Raw genomic sequence first — 22,961 nt, 5'->3', positions numbered from 1 at the left:
CTGAAACTCAAACATGAAAATTTGGTAACTGTATCTCACAGTGATTCAAAAAAAATTTTTTAATTAAAAAAACTAAAAAACAAAAAGAAAGAACCATACACTGACAGCAAAGAATTAGGAACCTCAGTCAGGAGCAATAGTACAGTGGGGAGGGCATTTGCCTTGCATGTGGCTGACCCAGGTTCGATTTCCAGTATCCCATATGGTCCCCGAAGCACGGCCAGGAGTAATTCCTGAGTGCAGAGCCAGGAGTAACCCCTGAGCACCCCCGCGTTTGACCCAAAAAACAAAAATAATAACTATAATAATAATAATAAATTTTTAAAAAATTGCCAATGGGTCTTTTGACCAGACAAACCATGTCTTTCCTAATATTTCATATAAAATATGTAATAGCAACGATCACTGACTGAACACTTTGCTGTGTCTGACTGGGTTGAGTACTCAGTGTTGATATAAACTTTTTGTTTGCATGCATACACATGTTTGTGTGTGAGTGTGAGTGTGAGTGTGTGTGTGTGTGTGTGTGTGTGTGTGTGTGTGTTTCTGGGGACGGAACCCAGGGCTTCCCATGGAGCCACATCTTGGCCCAGATGCTGATTTGATACTCATTTTACAAGTAAAAACCAAAGCATAAACAGAGGATTCAGCAATTGCAGAGCCCAGCCAAGAACAGGGGTGAACAGAGATCATTCCACCTGGAGTCTAGGTCCCCCCCCTGCACCCAAGGCTCACCTGAGGCTCACCGCTGACAGAAAGCAATGGGCAGCTCACGGCTGGGTAACAGGATCCCTGAGTGTACCATCTCCACGGGCTCGTTGTCGGTGGCTACAAGGTCATACTTGCGGATGATCTGAATGACAAACACAGAGCAGAATTACCCATCGCCTACCTACCTGGCACCCAGCTCACGGCTGCCCCAACCTCAACCCCACGGGGCTTTACCCAGCAAAGAGCCAAGTGGAGCTGAAGTTCTGCCAGCCGCCGGCCAATGCACATTCTTTTCCCAATGCCGAACGGCAGGTGAGCAAAAGGGTTAATCTTTTTATTCTCTTGAAGCCACCGCTCGGGTCGGAACTGGCTGGAGTCTGCAAAGCTTTCTTCATTGGACCCCAGCACCTGGGTATTGAGCATCAAGACAGTCTGGAAGCAGAGCAAAAACATGCAGCATGTAAAGGAAGCAGAAGAAAATGCCGGAATCGTCACAGTTCCAGGAGGGGTCACTAGCAGATGGAGAGAAAACGCTCATGTGGGTGTGATAAAAAGCCCAGGATGGCTAACAGGAGCCAAGACCTTGAAACCAGTTGGTAAAATGGTGACGGACTTTAAAACTTGCATCGAGGGGTCAGAGCAATAGTACAGTAGGTAGGGTGTTGGCCTTGCACGCAGTCGACCCTGGTTCGATCCCTGGCATCCCATATGGTTCCCCAAACACCACCAGGAGCAATTCCTGAGTGTAGAGCCAGGAGTAACCCCTGGGCATTGCTGGGTGTGACCCAAAAAGAAAAATTAAATTAAATTAAATTAAAAAAAAAACAAACTTGTGTTGATTCTCAGCCACTAGCAGACTCTGTCATTATTCCTGTTTCGGGGGTGAGCAAGGAGAGGGTCACAGGCACTACAGAACTTATTTGGGGTTGAATTCAGACTCTTTATGCCTTCATAGCCATTAATCCTAATGTAACCCATACAATGAGTCCGCAGTCTGCCATAATCTACTATTTTCACTGCAAATGTTCACCCAGCAAAAATGCTTAGTGAGATCTGAAAGATATTTGGGAAGTATTTATTTCATAATTTCTGTATGAGGGGCTGGAGAGATAGCATCGCATGTAGGACGAGAGCTAGCATAGAGCACAGGACATGTGCCTTGCATGCCGCTGATCCGGGTTCAATCCTGGGCATCTCATACGGTCCCCTCAACCCCACTATGAATGATCCTGAGCATCACCAGGTGTGATCCACCAAATAAAACCCCCACACAGAAGTGCTGTTCGATCCAGAGGGTACCCACTCTACTTACTCCTTTGGGTAACGTGTATTCACCCAGCACTGTGGTCTTGTCAAGCGTACGAGTTGTAAATGGCACACTGGGGTTAAGCCTGAAAGACACAAAATTAGAGATGGAAAAGGTGGGTCCGAACCAAGTTCTAATATCCAAGTGCAGAAGGCAATGTCCAGTCAGATCAAAAGGAACTGCTAGAACAAGCCCTTGAAAAGGTAACATGATCCCAGCTTCTCACAGACCAGCTCTGCCTCCAATAAAGATCTATGCATCTTATCTTTATTTCTTATATAATTCCTATATAATGTCTTATATAATTGTGCAGCTTAGGGCTGGAGCGATAGCACAGTGGGTAGGGTGCTTGACTTGCAAGCAGCCAACATGGCCGACCCAGGTTCGATTCCTCCGCCCCTCTTGGAGAGCCCAGCAAGCTACCAAGAGTATCTTGCCCTCTTGGCAAAGCCTGGCAAGCTGCCCATGACGTATTCGATATGCCAAACACAGTAACAACAAAGTCTCATGATGAAGACGTTACTGGGCCCGCTCAAGAAAATCGATGAACAACGGGAGGACAATGACAGTGACAGTTTGCAGCTTAAACCCCAGTTCCTGGTTGCTTAGTCAATGTTTATCCCAGTTGCCATGAGGATGTGCCTATGCCTCTACTTTTTTTGGAGGTGGGGGTGTGCAGGAGACAACCTGCAGTGCTCAGGGATTACTCCTGGCTCTGCACTCAGGAATCCATCCTGGCAGTGCTCAGGGCACCCTATGGAATGCTGGAGATCAAACCCGGCTTGACCGGGTACAAGACAAATGCCCTTCCTGTTGTATCATCTCTCTGGCCCCTTGTGTGTCTTTTCTATGTTTCACCATTAAGAGCAATCCTTGGTTGGGTTTCTAGTGCCTGCCCCTTCGTGAAGTTTAAGCTCCCTCCTTCTAATCCTAAAATTTGAGTTTTGTTTTCCAGAAGGAAAAAAAAAATAAAAAGAATTTCCCCAGAACATTCTGTTCCCTAGGCTCATCAACCAAGTGGTCTCTGGGTCTCATGGGGTAATGATGCGGTTTCCGCGCTGAGTGTTCTTGGTTCCCATCCTCCAGCCCTGCCCCTCGCCCACAGAAGGGCCTGGAGCATGCGTTCACATGTTATTCTCTTTGGGTTTAGGGTAGGATCCTGGATTTATTTATTTTTAAACCACTGAGAGATAGTCCCTTACAAAGCCATTCATGGTTAGGTTTCAGTCGTACAGTATTCAAATACCCATCCATCTACCAGTGTACATTTCCCAGCACCAGTGTCAACCCCAGCCTGCCTCTATGGCAGGCTCTTTTCTCTCCTCTCTCTCTCTCTCCTCTCTCTTTCCTCTCCTCCTTCTCTCCCTCTCTTTCCTCTCCTCCTTCTCTCCCTCTTCCTCCTCCTCCTCTCTTCTCTCTCTCCCCTCCTCTTTCCCCTCTCCTCTCCTCTCCTCTCCTCTCCTCTCCTCTCCTCTCCTCTCCTCTCCTCTCCTCTCCTCTCCTCTCCTCTCCTCTCCTCTCCTCTCCTCTCCTCTCCTCTCCTCTCCTCTCCTTTCCTCCCCTCCCCTCCCCTCCCCTCCTCTCCCCTCCATCTCTGTCTCTCTCTGTCTCTCTCTCCTCCTCCTCCTCTTCCTCCTCTGCTTCCTCCTCCTCCTCTCTTCTCTCTTCCCTCCTCTTTCCTTTCTCCTCCCTCTCTCCTCTCTTTCTCTCCTCTTCTCTCTCTGTTTCTCTGTCTTTGTTTCTCCCCCTCCTCTTTCCTCTTTCCCTCTCTCTCTCCCTCCTCTCCTCCTCTACCTCTTACTCCTCCTCCTCTCTTCTCTCTCTTTCCCCTCCTCTTTCCTCTCTCCCCCTCTCCTCTCCTCTTCTCTGTCTCTGACTCGCTCTGTCTCTCTCTCCTCCTCCTTCTCCTCCTCCTCTCTTCTCTCTCTCCTTGCTCTTCTTTCCTCTCTTTCCCTCTCTCTCGCCTCTCCTCTTCTCTCTCTGTCTTCTCTCTCCTCTCCTCTCTCTCTCTCTCTCTCTCTCTCTCTCTCTCTCTCTCTCTCTCTCTCTCTCTCTCTCTCTCCTTGAGGACCCTGGCTTTCTAAGATGAAATCAAAGCTGTCCCAAGGATTCAGAAAATGAGTAACAGAAAGAATTACAGGCCAAGACTCGCTCTTCCTTTGCCATTTGACAGATGTTTGCGAATCAACCGTGGAGCTGCCTACAGATGGGGAACCTTATCCTGCACCAACTAGAACAGCCTCTGAAGTTCTGTCCCATCTCACCTCATCGATTCCTTCAGGCAGGCCTTTAAATAGGGCATATTCTTCAGATCCTCTGCCCGCGGCTCGCCGTTTGCAGGCACCACGCTCTGAATTTCCATCAGAAGCTTTTGCTGCGCGTGGCGGTTTCGAGATAAGTTGTAGAGGATCCACATTAAACTGTTTGCCGTCTGAAAGTCAAAGGAGCACGAACTTGAGAGTCTGCGCAGAAAGGGCCTGAACGAGAATTTCTAACCAGAACAGAAGGCGGCGCCAGCAAACCCCTTGGGCTGCCACTACCCCTCCTTTCTTTCTTTGCCTGAAACAAAGATGACAGTGAAAAATCTGATTTTTATTTTATTTTTTCCTGCTATTATTTAGACTGTATGTGAATTTTCTTTTTCTTTTTTTTAATTTTTATTAGTGAAACACTATGAGGGACAGTTTTAGACTTACAAATTTTTGTGCTTGGGTTTCAGTTATACACGATCGAGTACCCATCCCTCCACCAGTGCCCATTTTCCACCACCACTGATCCCAGTATCCCTCCCACCCCCACCCCCTCCATCCCACCCTGTCTTTATGGCAGGGCATTCCCTTTTGTTCTCTCTCTCTCTCTCTCTCTCTCTCTCTTTCTCTCTCCTTTTGAAAAGTCTGATTTTTAAAGGCTTCCCTTAAGCCTGTTCCTGAAGAGTGTGCACTGACTAAATCCAAACAGGATCTTTTCAATAATAAAGAAAGCCTCTTAAAAGTCTTTAAAATGGTGAGCGGCATTAGGAGACTTAATACATCATCTGATAGGGGGAAAACGTTTTGCATGAAATCAGTGCTTATAAAGCTGCATGTGAGAGGCTGCAGTGACAGCACAGCAGGTAGGGCATTTGCCTTGCACGCGGCCAATCTGGGTTCAATTCCCAGCATCGCATATGGTTCCCTGAGCATCGCCAGGAGTAATTCCTGAGTGCAAGGGCCAGGAATAACCCCTGAGCATTGCTGGGTGTGACCCAAAAAGCAAAGAAAAAAAAGCTGCGTGTGAATTGGAGGGTGCGGGTTTTTGTGGGGACAATGCTTCCTTGCTGGGGAGATGTTTTCCTTGGGGAGCCTAGAAAACAAATAAGAAAACTGGGCCTACTTCCTCCGTGAAAATAGCACAGAGAGGGGCTGGAGCAATAGCACAGCGGGTAGGGCGTTTGCCTTGCACGCGGCCGACCCGGGTTCGATTCCCAGCATCCCATAGGGTCCCCTGAGCACCGCCAGGAGTAACTCCTGAGCGCAGAGCCAGGAGGAACCCCTGTTCATTGCTGGGTGTGACCCAAAAAGCAAAAAAATAAAAAAATAGCACAGAGATCCACATTGGAGTTCAAAACAGACAGTTGGATTGAAGTGGAAACAATTTCCTTGAAATGACAACCAAAACAAATCTTAATTCAGAATTACTAATGTTAAAAAAAAAGGAGAAGGAAATTAATAGAGATACAGCAAGTAAGGAACTTGTCTGGTATATGACCGACCCAGGTTCAATCTCCCATGTTCCATAGGGCCCACCCCTCCCTACCAGGAGTGATCCCTGAATGCAGAGCCAGGAATAACCCCTGAGCAGTGCCAGGTCCCAAAAACCAAATTAAAATAAAACAAATTTGGGGCTGGAGAGATAGCACAGCGGGTAGGGCGTTTGCCTTGCACATGGCCGACCCGGGTTCGATTCCCAGCATCCCATATGGTCCCCTGAGCACCGCCATGAGTAACTCCTGAGTGCAGAGCCAGGAGTAACCCCTGTGCATCACCAGGTATGACCCAAAAAGCAAAAAAAAAAAAAATTGAAAAAAATTGAGAGTGGCACAGTGGCACTAGACCATCTGGAGTGCTGGGGGTTGGATCAGGTTGGCTGTGGGCAAGGCAAGTACCCTAAGTGCTGCACAATCTCTCTGAGTGACATCTGTTATTTCCTTTCGAGGCTGGGAGAAGAAAGGAGTAAGAGACAGAAAGAGTCAGAGTAGCCTTCAGCATCATAATGCTGAAATTCACCCCCTGAATTTGGGTTTCGAACCTTTCATCTTCTGGAGCTAAACTGAGTCCAACATTCCCCTCCACGTCATCACTGGGTCTTTCCTCTGCAGACTAGAGGACACACTGGCTCGGGGGCCCTCCTCCTCCTCTCCCGAGCTGGCCCCCGACAGCATCTCAGAGCCCGTAAGTCTGATTATTTTGGGACGAAGATGCCTCCAGGGCAGCAGCTCTCCTGTCAGAGAACACGGCCCCACCGCACAGAAACTGGGGGTGCGCCACAGGAAGAGGGCAGGGCCAGGCCGCCAAATTAGACACCCTTCAGATTTCTCCAGTCTTCCCAAGGCGACGGCCAGAACGATCAGAACGGCCGAGGGCAGAAAGGGAAACGTTTAACCATATCAGGCCGCCTCTCACCGCAAGTGGCAAAGCGTTTCCCGAAGGCAGATAACTGCTGCCTTCACCAGAGCCCCATAGGACAGCCAGCCGAGGGTAACTGCAGGGTGCACCCTGGGGACGTGGCTGGGGAACCTCAGGTCACGGCTGTCCCTGCCTGACCTCTGGGAAGCAGCAGACGGCAGAGCCCGGCTCCCAGCAACTCCGCCCCTTGAACTGACTCCTCCACCCACCAGCCTTTTCCCAACTTTTAAAAATCTGAATTCTATCACATTCCATCTGCCCTGCTGCTCAGTGCTCCTCAGGGCTCCCCATGGCAGCATAATGACACCCCAAATCCCAGGCTAAGGCTCCTGGCTAAATGGTCAGTCAATCACACTGACTTGCAGCACCCCCTTTCTGGCCCCAGGACCTTTACACATGTGGGTACCTCTACTGGAAGTGCTCTTCCACCAGCTCTCTCTGGGGCTGGTGTTTCTGCTCAGTTCAGAGTTCTTCCCATCAAAGCTCTCTCCACCCAATGCTGTGGCATGACCCAATTGTGGCTTCTTATTTATTTATTTCTTTATTGCTCTTTGGGTCACACTCAGTGATGCTGGGGTTACTTCTAGCTCTGCACTCAGGAATTACTCCTGGCAATGCTTGGGGGACCATATGGGATGCTGGGAATCGGACCCAGGTGGGAATCGAACCCAGGTGGGCCACGTGCAAGGCAAAGGCCCTCCCTGCTGTACTATCCTACATTTTGGGGTCACCTTTACTGTGCTGGGGCCTGGGGGTGGGGACATGATCAGACCCAGACGAAAAAGGCATGAGCTTGGTCACTTGAGTCATTCTCAGTCCCTAAATGCAATTTGGGGTCTGGGAGCCCCCCCAAGCTATGCTCAGGGGTTCCAGGGAACATCTCCAGTGATTCTTGATTTACAAGGCCAGTGGCACAATGTGAGGGACTGAGGAGGTGGGGCCACTTTGGCCCTGGTGGTGTCCGAGGTCACCTGGAGTCCTCAGGAGTCCTCAGGGCCTTACCTGGAGGTGACAGAGGCTGACTCCAAGGCTACAGCTGGTGAGACTGGGGGCCATATACTACCAGGGGTCAAAACAGCTATGATACATGCCAGGGAAGTGCCCTAGCTACTGTCCTATCTTCCTGTAACCCCGAAGTCCTCAGTTTTAGGCAGAAAAAATATTGGTTTGTCAAAGAGCTTCAATAACATTTTTACAGTAACTAAAGCCTCAGTTAAGCACTATAGGCTGGCATAGATAACCACATATCCAGTTTTTCAAAATCTCAGCCATCAATTCTGCATCACATGGACTTTTAACTAGCTACTGGCATGCACTCCCTCGGTGATGCTGGGGTTACCTCTAGCTCTGCACTCAGGAATTACTCCTGGCAATGCTTGGGGGACCATATGGGATGCTGGAAATTGAACCCAGGTGGGAATCGAACCCAGGTGGGCCACGTGCAAGGCAAACGCCCTCCCCGCTGTACTATCCTACATTTTGGGGTCACTTTTACCGTGTTGGGGCCTGGGGGTGGCCTGAGCACATGACCCTGTGCTCATCACAAGTGCTCAGGGAGTCTATGTTCTCCAACATCTCAGCAGAAAGACCGCCCCCACCACATCAGACAGTCCCCTAAACTGAGCAGGAGACATCTTACTTCTGCTTAGCGAGTGCTCAGTTAGACCCTGTACATTGAGAGGGATGTCTATTGCTTCATTATCGACCTGAGTTCGATTCCTCCGCCCCTCTCGGAGAGCCCGGCAAGCTACCGAAAGTATCTCGCCCGCACGGCAGAGCCTGGCAAGCCACCCGTGATGGATTCGATATGCCAAACACAGTAACAACAAAATCTCCAATGGAGACGTTACTGGGCCCGCTCGAGCAAATCGATGAACAACGGGAAGGCCTTTACTTGGTTTTTCAAGCCACACCCAGCAGTGCTCTGGGCTAACTCCTGGCGGGGCTTGGGGACCCAGATGTGGTGCTGGAGACTGACCCAGATCGGCTGTGTGTAAGGCCAGCGCCTTACCTGCTGTCCTATTGCCTAGGCCCCTGGAACCTATTTTTCAAACTCAACATGAACAAGCATTTGGCGATGGCTTCATGAGTGCGGTGCCCTTACCGTCTCCACCGCGCCCAGCTGCAGCTCGGTGACCACGGCGTACAGCTCTTTCTTGGAGATGGAGCCATGGCGATAGATGTCCCAAAGGAAGTCTGTGTGGGGCTGCTCCGAGCATCTCTCTAACCGGCTGTCGATGCAAGCCTTGACTATTGGAGGCAAGGAAGGCGAGAGGGAGTCAGGGGGCAGTGAGGCTGAGCAAAGAGAACACCACACTGGACGTTCCTCGTGGCCTCAGATGACATTTGGGGGACAGTCCTGCCAGCTGGAGGGAATGAAAGGTGCAGGGAGCGGGTTTGTCAACGCCCGATCTGCTAAGGATTCACGAAGCCACTAAGGCTGAAAGGGGAGCACATGTGACCAGCCATCACCCCCAGGGGTCTTGAACCTGGGACCTAGGCTCTCCAAAGCCCTCACTTTCTACTGCTCTGCCCCCGAGGACCTGAACTACCGTTTTCGTGGCCAGCCCTGCCTTGTCCTACCAGAATCTGTCTAGTTCAGTCAAACTCAGAAGCTTACAGAGTCCCAAGGAACAGGAAGGGGGTGTGACTCAAAAAGCAAAAAAAAAGGGGGGGCTGGAACAATAGCACAGTGGGTAGGGGGTTTGTCTTGCACACGACCGACCCAGGTTCGATTCCCAGCATCCCATAAGGTCCCCCGAGCATCACCAGAAGTAATTCCTGAGTGAAGAGCCAGGAGGAACCCCTGTGCATCGCCGGGTGTGATCCAAAAAGAAAAAAAAAATCAAGGAACAGGAAGGGCCATGGCACCGGAAGACCCAGGTGGCCAGCCCAGAAACCAGTCCTCATCCAAGGCAGTTTGGGGCACACGTGTCCTCACCTGTCGTGAAGATGGTGTCCCAGGCCCGCGTGTGCTCCTGCCACACCTTGGTGTTGAGGCTCTTGTGCAGTTCCACTGGGGTGACCATCATCCTCCCAAACGTGCTCATCATCTGTGGAAACAAGCATCGTGGCTTCGCTCACCACCCACTGCAGTGGGGGTTCCTCATGGCCTCTCGGGCTCCCCAACTCTGCCAAGATCTGTTCTTGCCAGGCCTCTCTGCCCCTGTCCTTGAGCGGGTCCCCTCTCTAAGCCACTGGCATTGAAAACTAGCTCCGTGGGGTTTTATTTAACATCTCTCACTGTGTCGTTAGAAGCTTCTTCTCGGGATTTAAAACTATTCACCTCACCTCAGTTTCCCATTAGCCTTGATTTCCAATCACGGGCAAACTTCAGACCCCTGCCCCTTGCCTTCAACAGCTGTACAGTGCAGAGCACGGACCACCGAGACCCCTGAGATTGTGCAAATGTCCAGCTCTGCAAAGCAAAGTGGATCGAATCATCTGACCTTTGGTTGGGGTGTCTCTGGGAATTTGCCTTAAAGCTGCTGCTTTAAGATCTATGTCATGCAAAGGTACCGTTTCCCCTTAAACCAGCATTTTCTGGAGCTAGAGAGTTAGCATGGAGGACAAGATAGCACTTGCCTTACGTGTGACTGTCCCCACCACTGCGTAGGGTCCCCCAAGCCCTGCCTGTAGTGATCCCTGAGCACCGAGCCAGGAGTAAGTTCTTGAGCACCACCGGGAAGGTCCCCTCCCTCCAAAAAAAATGAACTCTTCCTCTCATTATAAAATGTGCCTGCATGATTTGGGGAGAGACCTATGATTATTGGGGGGCTGCCCTCCCCGTAGGGGCAACTCACTGTTGTTTGTGGGTTTTTTTGTGGGGGCCCCACTTGGGGATGCTCAGGGGTGACTCCTGATTCTGCACTCAGGAATCACACCTGGCGGTGCTCAGGGGACCATATGGGATGCCCGGGATCGAACCTGGGCCATTCATGTGCAAAGCAAATGCCTTCCCCGCTGTACTATCACTCCGGCCCACAACTCACTGTTTTAACGGCCGCTATGAAGTCCAGAGCTTCGGCGTCCGTGTTCCTCTGTAGGAGCCCAAACCTCTTCTCGTAGAGCACGAGGCAGATGCCTGTGATTTAGAGACAGTGGCACAGTGAGGCCGAGACAGGGACCAGGGACTAGAGCAAGCTCACTGTCTGCTCTCATGACCGTTTGGGGGTTTCTGGGAGGGGCGGGGGAGGAATAACCATGCACAAAAGCAGACAACAGAATGGGAGAGTCTGGGATAAAGATGCTATCACTTGCTTCTCTTTCTAGAAATTATCTGCAGGCCCAGTGACCTGACTGCTGGTCACTGGCCTGCAATGGACAGACAGATCGCCAGGAGCCAAGGGACTGAGGTCAGCGCTGGCTGGGCTCAACTGTGTGCAGGCGCAGGTATGTTCTGCTACTGCACCAAAGTGTGATGTCGGGATTAATCTTGCATCTGTTGGTTGATGAGATTCAGACATTGTTCGTGGCTCACCCACAGCTCATTCTTCCCTCAGAGGACCCCCACTGTGATTTTGGTGCTCAGGGACGGGGTCTGACCTCAGCAGGCAGCCCAGAGAGATCTCAGCCTTGCGAGGGGTCTCTGCTGTGAGTCAGCCTGGGGTTCTCTGCAGCAAATGAGCATTCCCTGGTGCAGCCAGGCCAGAGTCTGGCCATGAAACCCGAGGCTGGGGTACACTTCTTTTACCCGCTGACCGGGAACAGCAACCCCATTGCTTTGGGGGCTTGGGCAGTTGGCTCGGGCAGGCTGCGTTGGGACTAAGCCCCCAGTATCCTCCTCCTCTCCCTGATCCTCAGTCCCTTCCAGGAGACGGTTTCCTAGCTCACTTCCTCTCCATCTCCCCCACTTCATTCCTCTTTCCCTCCATATGTCCTTTGGATTTTTTTTTTTTTTGCTTTTTGGGTCACACCCAGCAATGCACAGAGGTTACTCCTGGCTCTGCACTTAGGAATTGCCCCTGGCGGTGCCCGGGGGACCATATGGGATGCTGGGAATCGATCCCGGGTCAGCTTCATGCAAGGCAAACGCCCTACCCGCTGTGCTATCACTCCAGCCCCTGTATTATTTTTTAATTTGCAAAGTGAGGCTGACAGATGGGAGAGATGGGTCTCCACAAAGCCTCCTGTGGGGGTCATCTCCATAGCCTCACAGACCTCAGGACACCCCCCCCCCCCCCATCACCCTCCACATTCCCATAACCACACACGCATCATGCTAACCCCCTTGGATTCTCTGGAGAAAGTAAAATTATCTGTTTCTATTGGGGACCCCAGCCCAGGGGTCCCCATCTGTCTTGAACTAAACATTTCTGGCTGGGATCAGCAAGACCCTCATGGGATCCTCCACACTTACCCTTCACTGCCCTACAGTCCAATCACCCCCGTTTCTGCTTCTACTCAAAGGGAGTCTGGAGCTTCTGCTGCAGGGCTTAGTCCTTCCCATGCCACTACCTAAAAATTCCTTCCCACTGATTCTCTTCCCGATTCCCGTTCATCTCATTGCAGATATCTCCTCACCAAGCCAGCCGGCCTCCTTCGGGCCCCCTGTGGCTGTTCCCTTCCGAGTAGGGACTCAGGTGTGCTTATGTGGTTTTGCCTATCTCAGCTCTGTGAGTTGGCCTCTGGTCTATTACTTTGGATTTCTTGAGAGCCACATCCAGCTATGTGATAGGGATGGCTAGGCAGGTGAGGATCAAACTCAGGGCCTCACACAGGCAAGTGCTCCACCACTTGTGCGACAACCCCCCGTCCCTAGGATGCCTGTTTCACTCACTTGCTGCATTTTTAGTGCCCTTCACCTCACATGGATTCAGCCGAAGTTTTTTGAGTGACTAACTGCTTACGTAAGTGCCAGAAAGCATTAGAGGGTTTCTCTTGGGCAACAGTCAGCACAGAACCAGAGCCATATATGACCCTCTGGACCAGCAACAGAAGGGGCTCATTTTTTTTTCCTTTTTGGGTCATACCCAGCGATGCTTAGGGCTTACTCCTGGCTCTGCACTCAGGAATTACTCCTGGCGGTGCTTGGGGGACCACATGGGATCGAACCCAGGTCAGCTGCGTGCAAGGCAAACACCCTACACGCTGTATTATTGCTCCGGCCTTGGGGACTCACTTTCAAAGGACCACTTGTTCAGCTCGCTGTAGATGTCGGCAATGCGGCCTCGCTCGTCACAGAGTTCATCCAGTCTTCCCACAAAGTCCGCCAAGACCTTGAAGAGAGCACCGAGACACACATCAGAGGCGGATGGCGGAGGCACATTCTATTCTCCACCAACCTCAGGTCTGGCCGTGGTCTGTTCCCCACCCACACCCTTGGTGGTTCTGAAGCCGCATAAATTCTCTCTTCTGCACTCAAGAGCTGGCCCTAAGCTCTCACACCTTTATTGTGCTTTCCTTCCCAGTTCTCTCTGCGGCTATCCAGAAGTTTCCATTTCAGCCCTCTGGTCTCAGTCTAAGAAGGGAAACCGTTTTTTTTTTTTTTAGTGGGAAGGGGGGTTAGCACATTGGCAGTACAGCATGTCCGGCACTCTGAGAAGCCTGAGGTCTGTACCTTCCACAGCAGAGCAAGCAAACAGCTCCCCACGCGTTGGTTGGAATTGTGTTACTCATGTTGAGTTTGTAGCCAGAAAAACTCAAGACACAAGACCCAACTCCCCACTCTTCTGACACATGAAAAGGGGGGGGGTGGCTTGAGTCTGGTCTAGAAGGCTTCTACTTGCCAGTTTGCAAAATTTGCGTTTGGAGGGAAGCAGACACTGATGAAGGGATTGGTGTTGGAACATCGTATGCCTGAAACCCAACCATAAAAAAACACTATAATTCAGTGACTAAGTTTAAAAAAAAATCCAGGTCAAGCCTGACTAGTGTCTCTTACTTAAGGAGGCTTGTGTGATACTAAGTACAATATAAGGACGTTACCCTCACTGAGTCTCTCAACAGTTTACTGGGTAGAGGGTCCTACTGAACCCCCATGAGGTCACTAATGTGGAAATAGGCTTTGAACACACAGAGACTTGCTGGAACTGCAGGTGGGTCTGGATGACGATGAAGTTCAGTAAAGCAAGCAGTGGGCTCATCCAGTTCAATTGCATTGTGCGATAAAGTCATTATTGAGGGGCTGGAGCGATAGCACAGCAGGTAGGGTGTTTGCCTTGCACGCAGCCAACATGGCCAACACGGGTTCGATTCCCAGCATCCCATATGGTCCCCCGAGCACCTCCAGGAGTAATTCCTGAGTGCATGGGCCAGGAGTAACCCCTGAGCATCGCCAGTAAAGTAAAGTAAAGGCCCTCCCGTTGATCGTCGATTTGCTCGAGCGGGCCCAGTAACGTCTCCATTGGAGACTTTGTTGTTACTGTGTCTGGCATATCGAATACTCTCGGTAGCTTGCCGGGCTCTCCGAGAGGGGCGGAGGAATCGAACTCGGGTCGGCCATGTTGGCCGCTTGTAAGGCGAACGCCCTACCCACTGTGCTATCGCTCCAGATGTGACCCAAAAACAAAAAACAAACAAACAAAAAAAACAAATAAAATCATTATTGAATTTGTTACCATGTAGAAATCCAGAGTGTTTGCATAAATATACAACTTTCCCAGGGTTGCTCCATCAAAGCATAGAGGCATTAGTGATAATAATAGTCACCGGAAGAACTGGTGGGTACTGGAGGTGCAATCCCACATGGCCCATTCGCTCCATCTATGACCACTGCCCCTTCTAGAAAGGACCGCGCACTGCTCTGTCTGCCGAAAGAGCCCGCCTTCTCAAAAAAGTATAGTCGAAATGACATCTGCACTTCTATGTTCATTGCTGCACTGTTCACAATAGCCAAAATTTGGAAAAAACCCAAGTGCCTGAGAACAGATGACTGGTTAAAGAAACTGGTACATCTACACAATGGAATACTATGCAACTGTTAGAAAAGATGAAGTCATGAAATTTACATACCAGTGGTTCTACATGGAAAGTATCATGCTCAGTGAAATGAGCCAGAAAGAGAGGGACAGACATAGAAAGATTGCACTCATCTGGGGAATAGAAAGCAACAGAATGGGAGTTGAGCACCCAAGAATAGTTGAGATAAGTACCAGGAGGTCTACTCCATGGCTTGGAAGCTGGCAGCACATGCTGGGGGGAAAGGCAGCTCAGATAAGACAGAGAAGGGAACACCAAGTAAAGGATGTTTGGAGGACTCACACTGAATGTGAGATGCGTGCTGAGAGTAGAGTATAGACCAAACACAATGGCTACTCAATAACTCTATTGCAAACTACAACACCCTAAAGGAAAGAGAGAGTAAAAGGGAATGCCCTGCCACAGAGGCTGGGTGGGGTGGGAGGGAATGGGGTGGGGGGGTGGGAGGGCTACTGGGACCATTGGTGGTGGAGAATGGGCATTGGTGGAGGGATGGGTATTGGATCATTGTATAACTGAAACCCAAGCACGAAAGTTTGTAAGTCTACAGCTGTACCTCATGGTGTTTCACTAATAAGAAAGAAAGAAAGAAAGAAAGAAAGAAAGAAAGAAAGAAAGGGCTCGCCTCGTGCATTTCAGTGGATGCCTTGCTCCCTCAATGCTTCTGAGTTTTCATTCCTTCCTCTGGATATCTGGATCCATGTTTAGTTTAACATAAGCGCCCACAAGGAGCAGGAGTAAAAAGTGGCTCGCCCACTGCTTAAATTCCGCCATCTTGGGTTCCCTGATGGCCAAAGGGTAATGCCCATGTTTCTTCACATGGTATAAAAAAAAACCCCAAACGTTCAAATGTTGCCAAGAACTGCCCTCTGGCCAGCGTCCTTCAGAGAGGCCTCAGTTCAGGAGCACAGACAGTTCCCAGAGGACACCCTGTTCTCTCTCCCGCCTCCTCATCTTTGGCAGGTTGTTCTCTGTGTCTGGGTGAACAAGCGTCTCAAGCTTGCACACTCCTACCCATCCTGCAAAACCCAGCTCAAATTTCCTTTCTAGAAGCATGATCTCATTTAACTTCCATGGTGAACCTGTGGAGCCACGCCCATTATACTGACTGGAAAAGTGAGGCTAGGGGAAGGCTAGTGGGGAGAAGGGCACGAAGAGAAATAAGGGAAAAGGAAAGACCCCTGCATCATCCAATGGCTCGCCTACCCTTCTGCTCCTTGTTCGTGAGACTTGAACTTCCCTTAGCCCTGGTCTGTCCCCAGGGACCCAAGAAAGGGGACTCCAGCCCCCTCACCTCGTTGATCTTCTTGTCCAGCTTCATGATTTCCACGGGTTTCATGAGTTTCTTCTGGAAGACGCTCCGGACTCGCTGCCAGTCTTCCCCTTCCCTGGGGAGGGAGCAGAGGTAGGACTTACAGCAACCAGAGGGGAGGAGGAGGGTCGGGGTGTCGCTCCACCGGAGATGCGTGAAGCAAAGGCTTCCCACCTGAGCCCTGGGTCCCATCCGGGACACCGGGGAATAAAGGAGATAAAGGAGAGGAGCACAGAGTGACCGTGTGGACACCCACAGGTGTGGTGACCGAATGGTGACCTGTCAGCACGCTGAGACCGTGTCCAGGACCGGTCAGCAAAGCTAGCTTGGCATTGCCATGTTGAGGCTGGCTCAACAATTGGGGTGAAAGCACCCCAGCCCACCCCCAGCCCTTGAGTGCCAAAAGGTGAAGTCCCGTGTCCTTTGGATTCAGAGCTCTGGAGTTGGTTCTGATGGGGGGTAAGGGGGTAGTGAGAGTGAGTCTGAGAGCCCCCATTCCCTGGGGGTCCCATTGGAGGAAAACACTGGCCTCTGCTGCACCCACTGGTATTGGTTAAAAGACTATAGACCGAACATGATCGCCACTCAATGCCTCTTTTGCAAACCACAGCACCCAAAAGGAGAGAGAGAACAAAAGGGAATGCCCTGCCACAGAGGCAGGGTGGGATGGGGGGGGGCATGAGGGGTGGGAGGGCTACTGGGATCAGTGGTGGTGGAGAACGGGCACTGGTGGAGGGCTGGGTACTCGATCATTGTATAACTGAAAGCCAAGCACAAAAATTTGTAAGTCTACAGCTGTACCTCATGGTGTTTCTCTAATAAAAAAATTTTTAAAAAAGAGCAAAAAATATATAAATAAAATAAAATAATTAAAATAAATAAAGATGACACTATAAAACTTAGTGGCACAGGGCCAGAGCAATAGCACAGCAGGTAGGGCGTTTGCCTTGCACGCAGCTGACCTGGGTTCAATCCCCAGGATCCCATAGGGTCCCCTGAGCACCACCAGGAGTAATTCCTGAGTGTAGAGTCAGGAGTAACCGCTGTGCATCGCTGGGTGTGACTCAAAAAGCAAAATAAATAAATAAATAAATAAACCAAGAAAAAACGTAGTGGCACAAAACTCCTACAGCTGTCAAAAGCCGGCTCCCATCCCTTCACACTTGCCACATTCCCCTACCCCTACCCCAGAGGACCACCCAGCCCCCCAACTATGCAGCCCTATAACTTGGGGTTCAAAGTGTACAGTAACACAAGCTTGGCACACTCCGGTCCCCCAGCTTGGGGGACAACCTCCTTGCAGAGGACCAGCCACCTGCACCCTCAAGCTCACTCACTTGCTGAATGTTCTCAGTTCAAAAGCACAGTCTGGTGACCACCGGCTCAAATACGGCCCCTCGCCCCCAGCACGGCCATCTCCTAAGTCCTCTTGTGTCCTGAACCCCCTTCTGCCTCCAGAAAGAAAAGCCGTGGTCACACCTGGCTCAGACCAGGGGACTGCAGCGGGAACTGAGCAGACTCTAGAGTCTGTGGGACTCGGTCCCAGCACCGCAGAGTGAGTCGCCCGGTGGCCTGAGGCTCCTGAAGGGCTGAGTGCCAGAGAGGAGGTGAAACCCTCTCTAGGCTGCACACCAGCCGGCCCTGGCACCGGGTGCCCGCCACCCTGCGGGAGAGGAACACCCCCGCCCCACCCCCATCTCCCCTTCCCAGCTCCCACGCTCACAGGATCAGCAGCCCGTAGCCCTCGGCACGGTGGTCGCGATAGGCCTTCCAGGGTTTGATCTCCAGGCGCTGCGGGTGGGCGCTCTCGGTGCGGTACAGCGCTTCCAGCAGGCACGGGGAGCCCAGGTGCACCGAGTCGAAGGTGCCCAGCTTCATGCGGAAGATCTTGCCATACTTCCTGTGGTACTCGGCCTGCAGGCAGAGTTCCAGGTCAGGGCGCCCCGTTCCCACTCCCCAGCCCCCGGGACACGCTTGTGCTTTCCCGCGCCCATCAGTTGTGCACGGTGCGTGCGTCTCTGCGCGCGCGCGGGTGGGACACCGGGGCGCGCCTGGCACTCACCAGCGTATAGTGCTGTCTCTTGAGCCCCCCTTTCCAGAGGATCTCCAGCAGGCTGCCCAGCAGTGGCCAGTTGGTGGGGCCGGGCAGGGCGGCCGCCGGGGGATGCGCGCCGCGTTCCATCCACGGGCAGCCGCGGGAGACCGCCCGCGGCTCCGGGGGCGCGCGCGCAGGTGACAAAGGTTGGGGGGGCGGCCCGAGGATGCGCAAGTGGCGCAGGAAGGCGACCAAGGAGCGGCTCGGACCCATGAGGGAGCTCATGGCAGCTGGGGAGCCCCGGCACGGGGAAGCACCTGTCCACAGAGGCGCTCGCAGCCGCCTGGCCAGGTCGGACGGTCCCGGGGCGCCCGCGCGAGAGGCAAAGCGAGCAGGCAGGGGCGGCGTCGGGGGGGACCAAGAGGGGTCGAGGAGAAGGAAGGATGCCGGCGAGGATGCTTCAGCCGATTGGAGGGGCGACCGGGCGCCAGTGTCCGCCCAGAGCTGCCGGCCGCACGGGCTGCTGCAGGCGTGCACCGGGGACGCGGGGTTCTCGCTCGCTCTCTCCCTCGGGGACCTCGGGGACAGAACGCGGGTCGTCGGGTGCACGGCCGAGTCCGCCTCGCCGTGAGTCCGCGGGTCCAGGCCAGCCGCCGCGGGGATGCTGCGCTGGGCCGCGCGGTCCTGGCATTTATTGAAGCCGGGCCCGAGCCGGGTGGCCAATGAGCGGGCGGGGAGCGGCGGGGTGGGCCCGCGGGGACGCGGAACCCGGGGCTGGGGGTGGAAATCGGATGGAGTCAGCGAGGTGAGCGAGGGCGCCGGGCGACCCGAGCGCCCAGGACTCCACCCCGGAGATAACCCCCGGCGAGGCGCTGCGCCCCGAGTTCACCGGGTGTGAGCCGGCCCTGCCCGCCGCCGCCGCTGCAGCCCGGAGCTTGCACAATCGCGCTCCGGGCGGCCGAGGTCTCCGAGGGCGCCCGGGAAGGCCAAGCCAGGTGCCAGCCCGGGCAGAGCCGCGCCGGCCGGGGACGCCTCTTTGCTCTCCCCCAGGTGGGCAGAAACGGGGTGAGCAGCGCCCAGAGGGGCTGCACCTGCGCGTGGTGTCGGGACCGCCGGGAAGGCCCGTGCAGGGTGGGGCGTGCCCGTCCAGGCGGCTCGGCTCAGTCGGAGTCCGTCCGCAGGAATTGCGGGTCGCGCATGAAGGATCTGCAGAGCCTCGAGCAGGACCCGGGGGCGGGGGGGGGTGGTGGTGGTGGCGCGGGGGGTGGTGGTGGTGGCGCGGGGGGTGGGGGGGGGCAGCGAACACAGGCCTGGTACTCCGCACCCCCCCAGTTTTGGGGACAACTTCCTGCAAAGGACCAGCCACCTGAAGCCGAAGGCCTGAGAACCTCGGCCCCTATGTTCCCTGTCCGCCTCCCCAAAGTCCTTCTGAGACGAATGGGGGCCAGGGACACACACACACACACACACACACACACACACACACACACCACTCAGCTACACACATACATATATGCAATCACACACATGCAGATACATACCTTCAGTCACACATGTGCACTCATGCATAAACTTAATCACACACTACACAAACCACACTCAATCACACCTAACACACATCACACTTAATCACACACATACACTTACACACATTCGATCATGCACATGCACACATTCAGACTCTCAGTCGCACACACGCACGCACAATGCACTCAGTCACACAGATACACTCACACATACACACTCAATCACATGCATACACTCAGTCACACACATAGATTCACAATACACACTCAATCACATGGATGCACATATACATGTACTTAATTACACACATACACTCACAAATACACAGTTCCACACATACACTTGCATACTCAATTGCACACATACACACACATACACACATTTACATATGCACATACTAACACACACATACACTCAGTCATACAACTGCACACACGTATACACAAGAACACATACATATGAACATACACACACAGCATACACTCTAGCATACATGCACACATACACTCACACCAAGCACACTCAATCACACACATACACTCACATGTACACACATACACTCGTAATACACACATACACTCAATCACACACATACACACACGCATACACACATGCATTCACACATGTACCCACAAATGCACACATACTCATGCACACACATTTGCGGTCACTCATACACACATACACATACAGACAGACATGCACACACACGCGCACATACAAGGGTGCATACATACACATCCACTCACACACAGATACAAACACACACATTTCTGCTCACATTCACAAATGTTCACACACACCCCTATTTTCCAGAGTCGGTGACCAGCGGGCATAGAACTTGCTTCCCTAGTGAGAGGTGGGATGTTTCTGCGTTCTATTTAACGGTGCTTTTGTTCCTGCATAAACGCTCAATGCAGCCGGAAGGGAGAGGAGGCAGGTTCTCGACTTCCCAGTCACTGAGCTGGTCGCGGTGCCCTTAGCTTCTGGCTCCTCAGCGCAAACCTTAGTTGATTTTTGAAAGCCAGTTGCAGTCCAACTCGAGCTTACGCACATATTTCAGATGTGTTGGGGTGGGGTCGGGGAGCTAAAGCTTAAGAAACAAACCAGAGTTAGAAACAGCAGAGAGATAATGCAAGGCCGAGCACTTACTTTGCAGAAGGGCCAGGCTCAACCCCCTGGTCCCCCCCACTCATGGTCCTCTGAGCACTGCAGGGGGTACCCCCTGAGCATGGACCTAGAAGTAGCTCCCACACACTGTTGGGTCTGTCCCTCATACAGCTATGTAAAACGCAATTTCTGAATAGTACATTATAAATGCATCACATCAGTATAATAGCTATACAATACAATTTGTGATCATTGTATGTATGATTGCATTCATACGCACTACAAAACAATCAATAACCAGATAAAACAGAAGCTTAGAGGACAGTGCTACGTACACTTGCTCTATGTCATAGACCTTTTTTTTTTATTAGTTTTTGTGGGATTCAAACCCAGATTTTCTACATCCACATGCACCATACTAAGTTATACTTCCTTTTCAGGAGCCAAGAACATTTCAGAGTATTGGAAACCTTCCTGAACTGTGAGTGTCTTCAAGGTAGTGTAGGTGGTGTGTGAGGATAGAGGTATACAAATGTCTTACCAGTTAATGGCAGCGGGAAACCAGAGCCCAGAGCTAAAGTGTGTCCAGCTCCTTGGCCATGCCCAGCCTCTGCTGCAGTGCTGGGCATGCCACCATATGCAATACGCAAACTGTCCATCAGCTGCAGACTCTCTCTCTCTTTCTCTCTCTCTCTCTGTCTCCCTCCCTTCCTCCCTCCCTCCCTCTCTCTCCCCGCCTCCCCCAGGTGAAAGTGAAAAATCCTTTCAAATCTCCTAGGTTTTCACATGAGTGTTTTTGCTCTTAGTCATTTCATAATCTCCACATACATACTTGTTCTATTATAATAATTATAATATGTCTATAATTATGTCTATTCTTGGGCTGGAGCAATAGCACAGTGGTAGGGCATTTGCCTTACACGTGGCCAACTTGGTCGACCTGAGTTCAATACGTCTGCCCCTCTCGGAGAGCCCGGCAAGCTACCAAGAGTATTTCGCCCGCATGGCAAAGCCTGGCAAGCTCCCTGTGACGTATTCAATATGCCAAATACAGTAACAACAAGTCTCACAACGGAGACGTTACTGGGCCCGCTCAAGCAAATCGATGGACAATGGGAGGACAGTGCTACATACTTGGTGATCATTAGTCATCAGTTACCAGCAGAAAATTCCTGGGAAACCAGAAAACAGTTTCTCACTTCCAGAGAAGAAAGGTCCTCCTCCTCCTCCTCCTCCTCCTCCTCCTCCTCCTCCTCCTCCTCCTCCTCCTCCTCCTCCTCTTCCTTCTTGTTTTTGGGCCACACCTGGCATTGCTCAGGGGTTACTCCTGGCTCTGTGCTCAGGAATTACTCCTGGTGGTGCTCCAGGGATCATATGGAGGCTGGGAATCAAACTCGGGTCTGCCGCGTGCAAGGCAGATGCCCTACCCACTGTGCTATCTCTCCGGTCCAGGTTCTGTTTATTTCAGTTGCATTGCAGTAGAAAGTGAGGTTGGTTCTTTGAGACTGGACATCCACACACCCATTTTTGATGAGGTGCAGCTTAATTCAAAGGGACAGCTTGGAGTGTGGTCCCAGAAACCTCATCCCAGTTCGTTCCCTCCCTGCTGTGAGTCATCCTGGTGGCGCCCGTTGGGATCCACTAATCAGAGTCTGGCAGTGCCTCCTCAGTGCCCACGGTCTGTACCCAGACGGGCCTAGGTCCTCTGCTTTGTTCTGGGAAATCTCACCACGTCTTGATAGCATAATTACACCCAGCCCTCACACCCAGTGACCACAGATGACAACCTGTGTGTGCGTGCACTTGCATGTGTGAACATGTGTGGTGAAGCCGTGGGAGGGAGTTGTAGGAGAGCAGTGGCTGACTTCTTGGTGCTGAAAAACAGAAAACACTTCTCACTGTACCCAATGGGGAGAGAGTTTTTTTGGGTCACACCTGACAATGCTCAGGGCCTATTCCTGGCTCTACACTGAGGGATCATTTCTCTCTCCTTTCTTTTTTTTTTTGCTTTTTGGGTCACAACTGACAATGCTCAGGGGTTACTCCTGGCTCTGCGCTCAGGAATTACTCCTTGCGGTGCTCAAGGGACCGGACCATATAGGATGCTAGGATTCGAACCCGGGTTGGCCACGTGCAAGGCAAATGCCCTCCCCGCTGTGCTATTGCTCCAGCCCCGGTTTGTTTTATTATTTTATTTATTTATTTATTTATTTATTGCTTTTTGGGTCACACCTGGCAACGCTCAGGGGTTACTCCTGGCTCCGCACTCAGGAATTACGCCTGGCGGTACACAGGGGACCATATGAGATGCTGGGAATCGAACCCGGGTCGACTGCATGCAAGGCAAATGTCCTACCCAATGTGCTATCACTCCAT

The 22,961-nt window shown here is 52.0% G+C and overlaps 1 protein-coding gene across 1 annotated transcript; it reads right to left on the bottom strand.

The window, feature by feature from the left end:
* Window positions 1–742: 742 nt before the first annotated feature.
* LOC130016726 (1,25-dihydroxyvitamin D(3) 24-hydroxylase, mitochondrial) lies at window positions 743–18,233 on the bottom strand. Its single transcript, XM_056107457.1, has 10 exons — window positions 17,976–18,233; window positions 17,637–17,827; window positions 15,896–15,989; window positions 12,803–12,899; window positions 10,674–10,765; window positions 9,623–9,734; window positions 8,786–8,931; window positions 4,282–4,448; window positions 2,024–2,102; window positions 743–853 (listed from the first exon to the last, which is right to left on the bottom strand). Exons 1-10 carry the CDS (start codon window positions 18,231–18,233, stop codon window positions 743–745), a joined length of 1,347 nt encoding a protein of 448 aa, XP_055963432.1.
* Between the last annotated feature and the right edge of the window lie 4,728 nt (window positions 18,234–22,961).

The sequence above is a fragment of the Sorex fumeus genome, unplaced genomic scaffold, assembly GCF_029834395.1.
Source record: "Sorex fumeus unplaced genomic scaffold, SorFum_2.1 ptg000166l, whole genome shotgun sequence".
NCBI classification, from domain to species: Eukaryota; Metazoa; Chordata; class Mammalia; order Eulipotyphla; family Soricidae; genus Sorex; species Sorex fumeus.
Note: the sequence above shows the minus strand (reverse complement) of the source record. Positions and strands in the feature narration are given on the sequence as shown.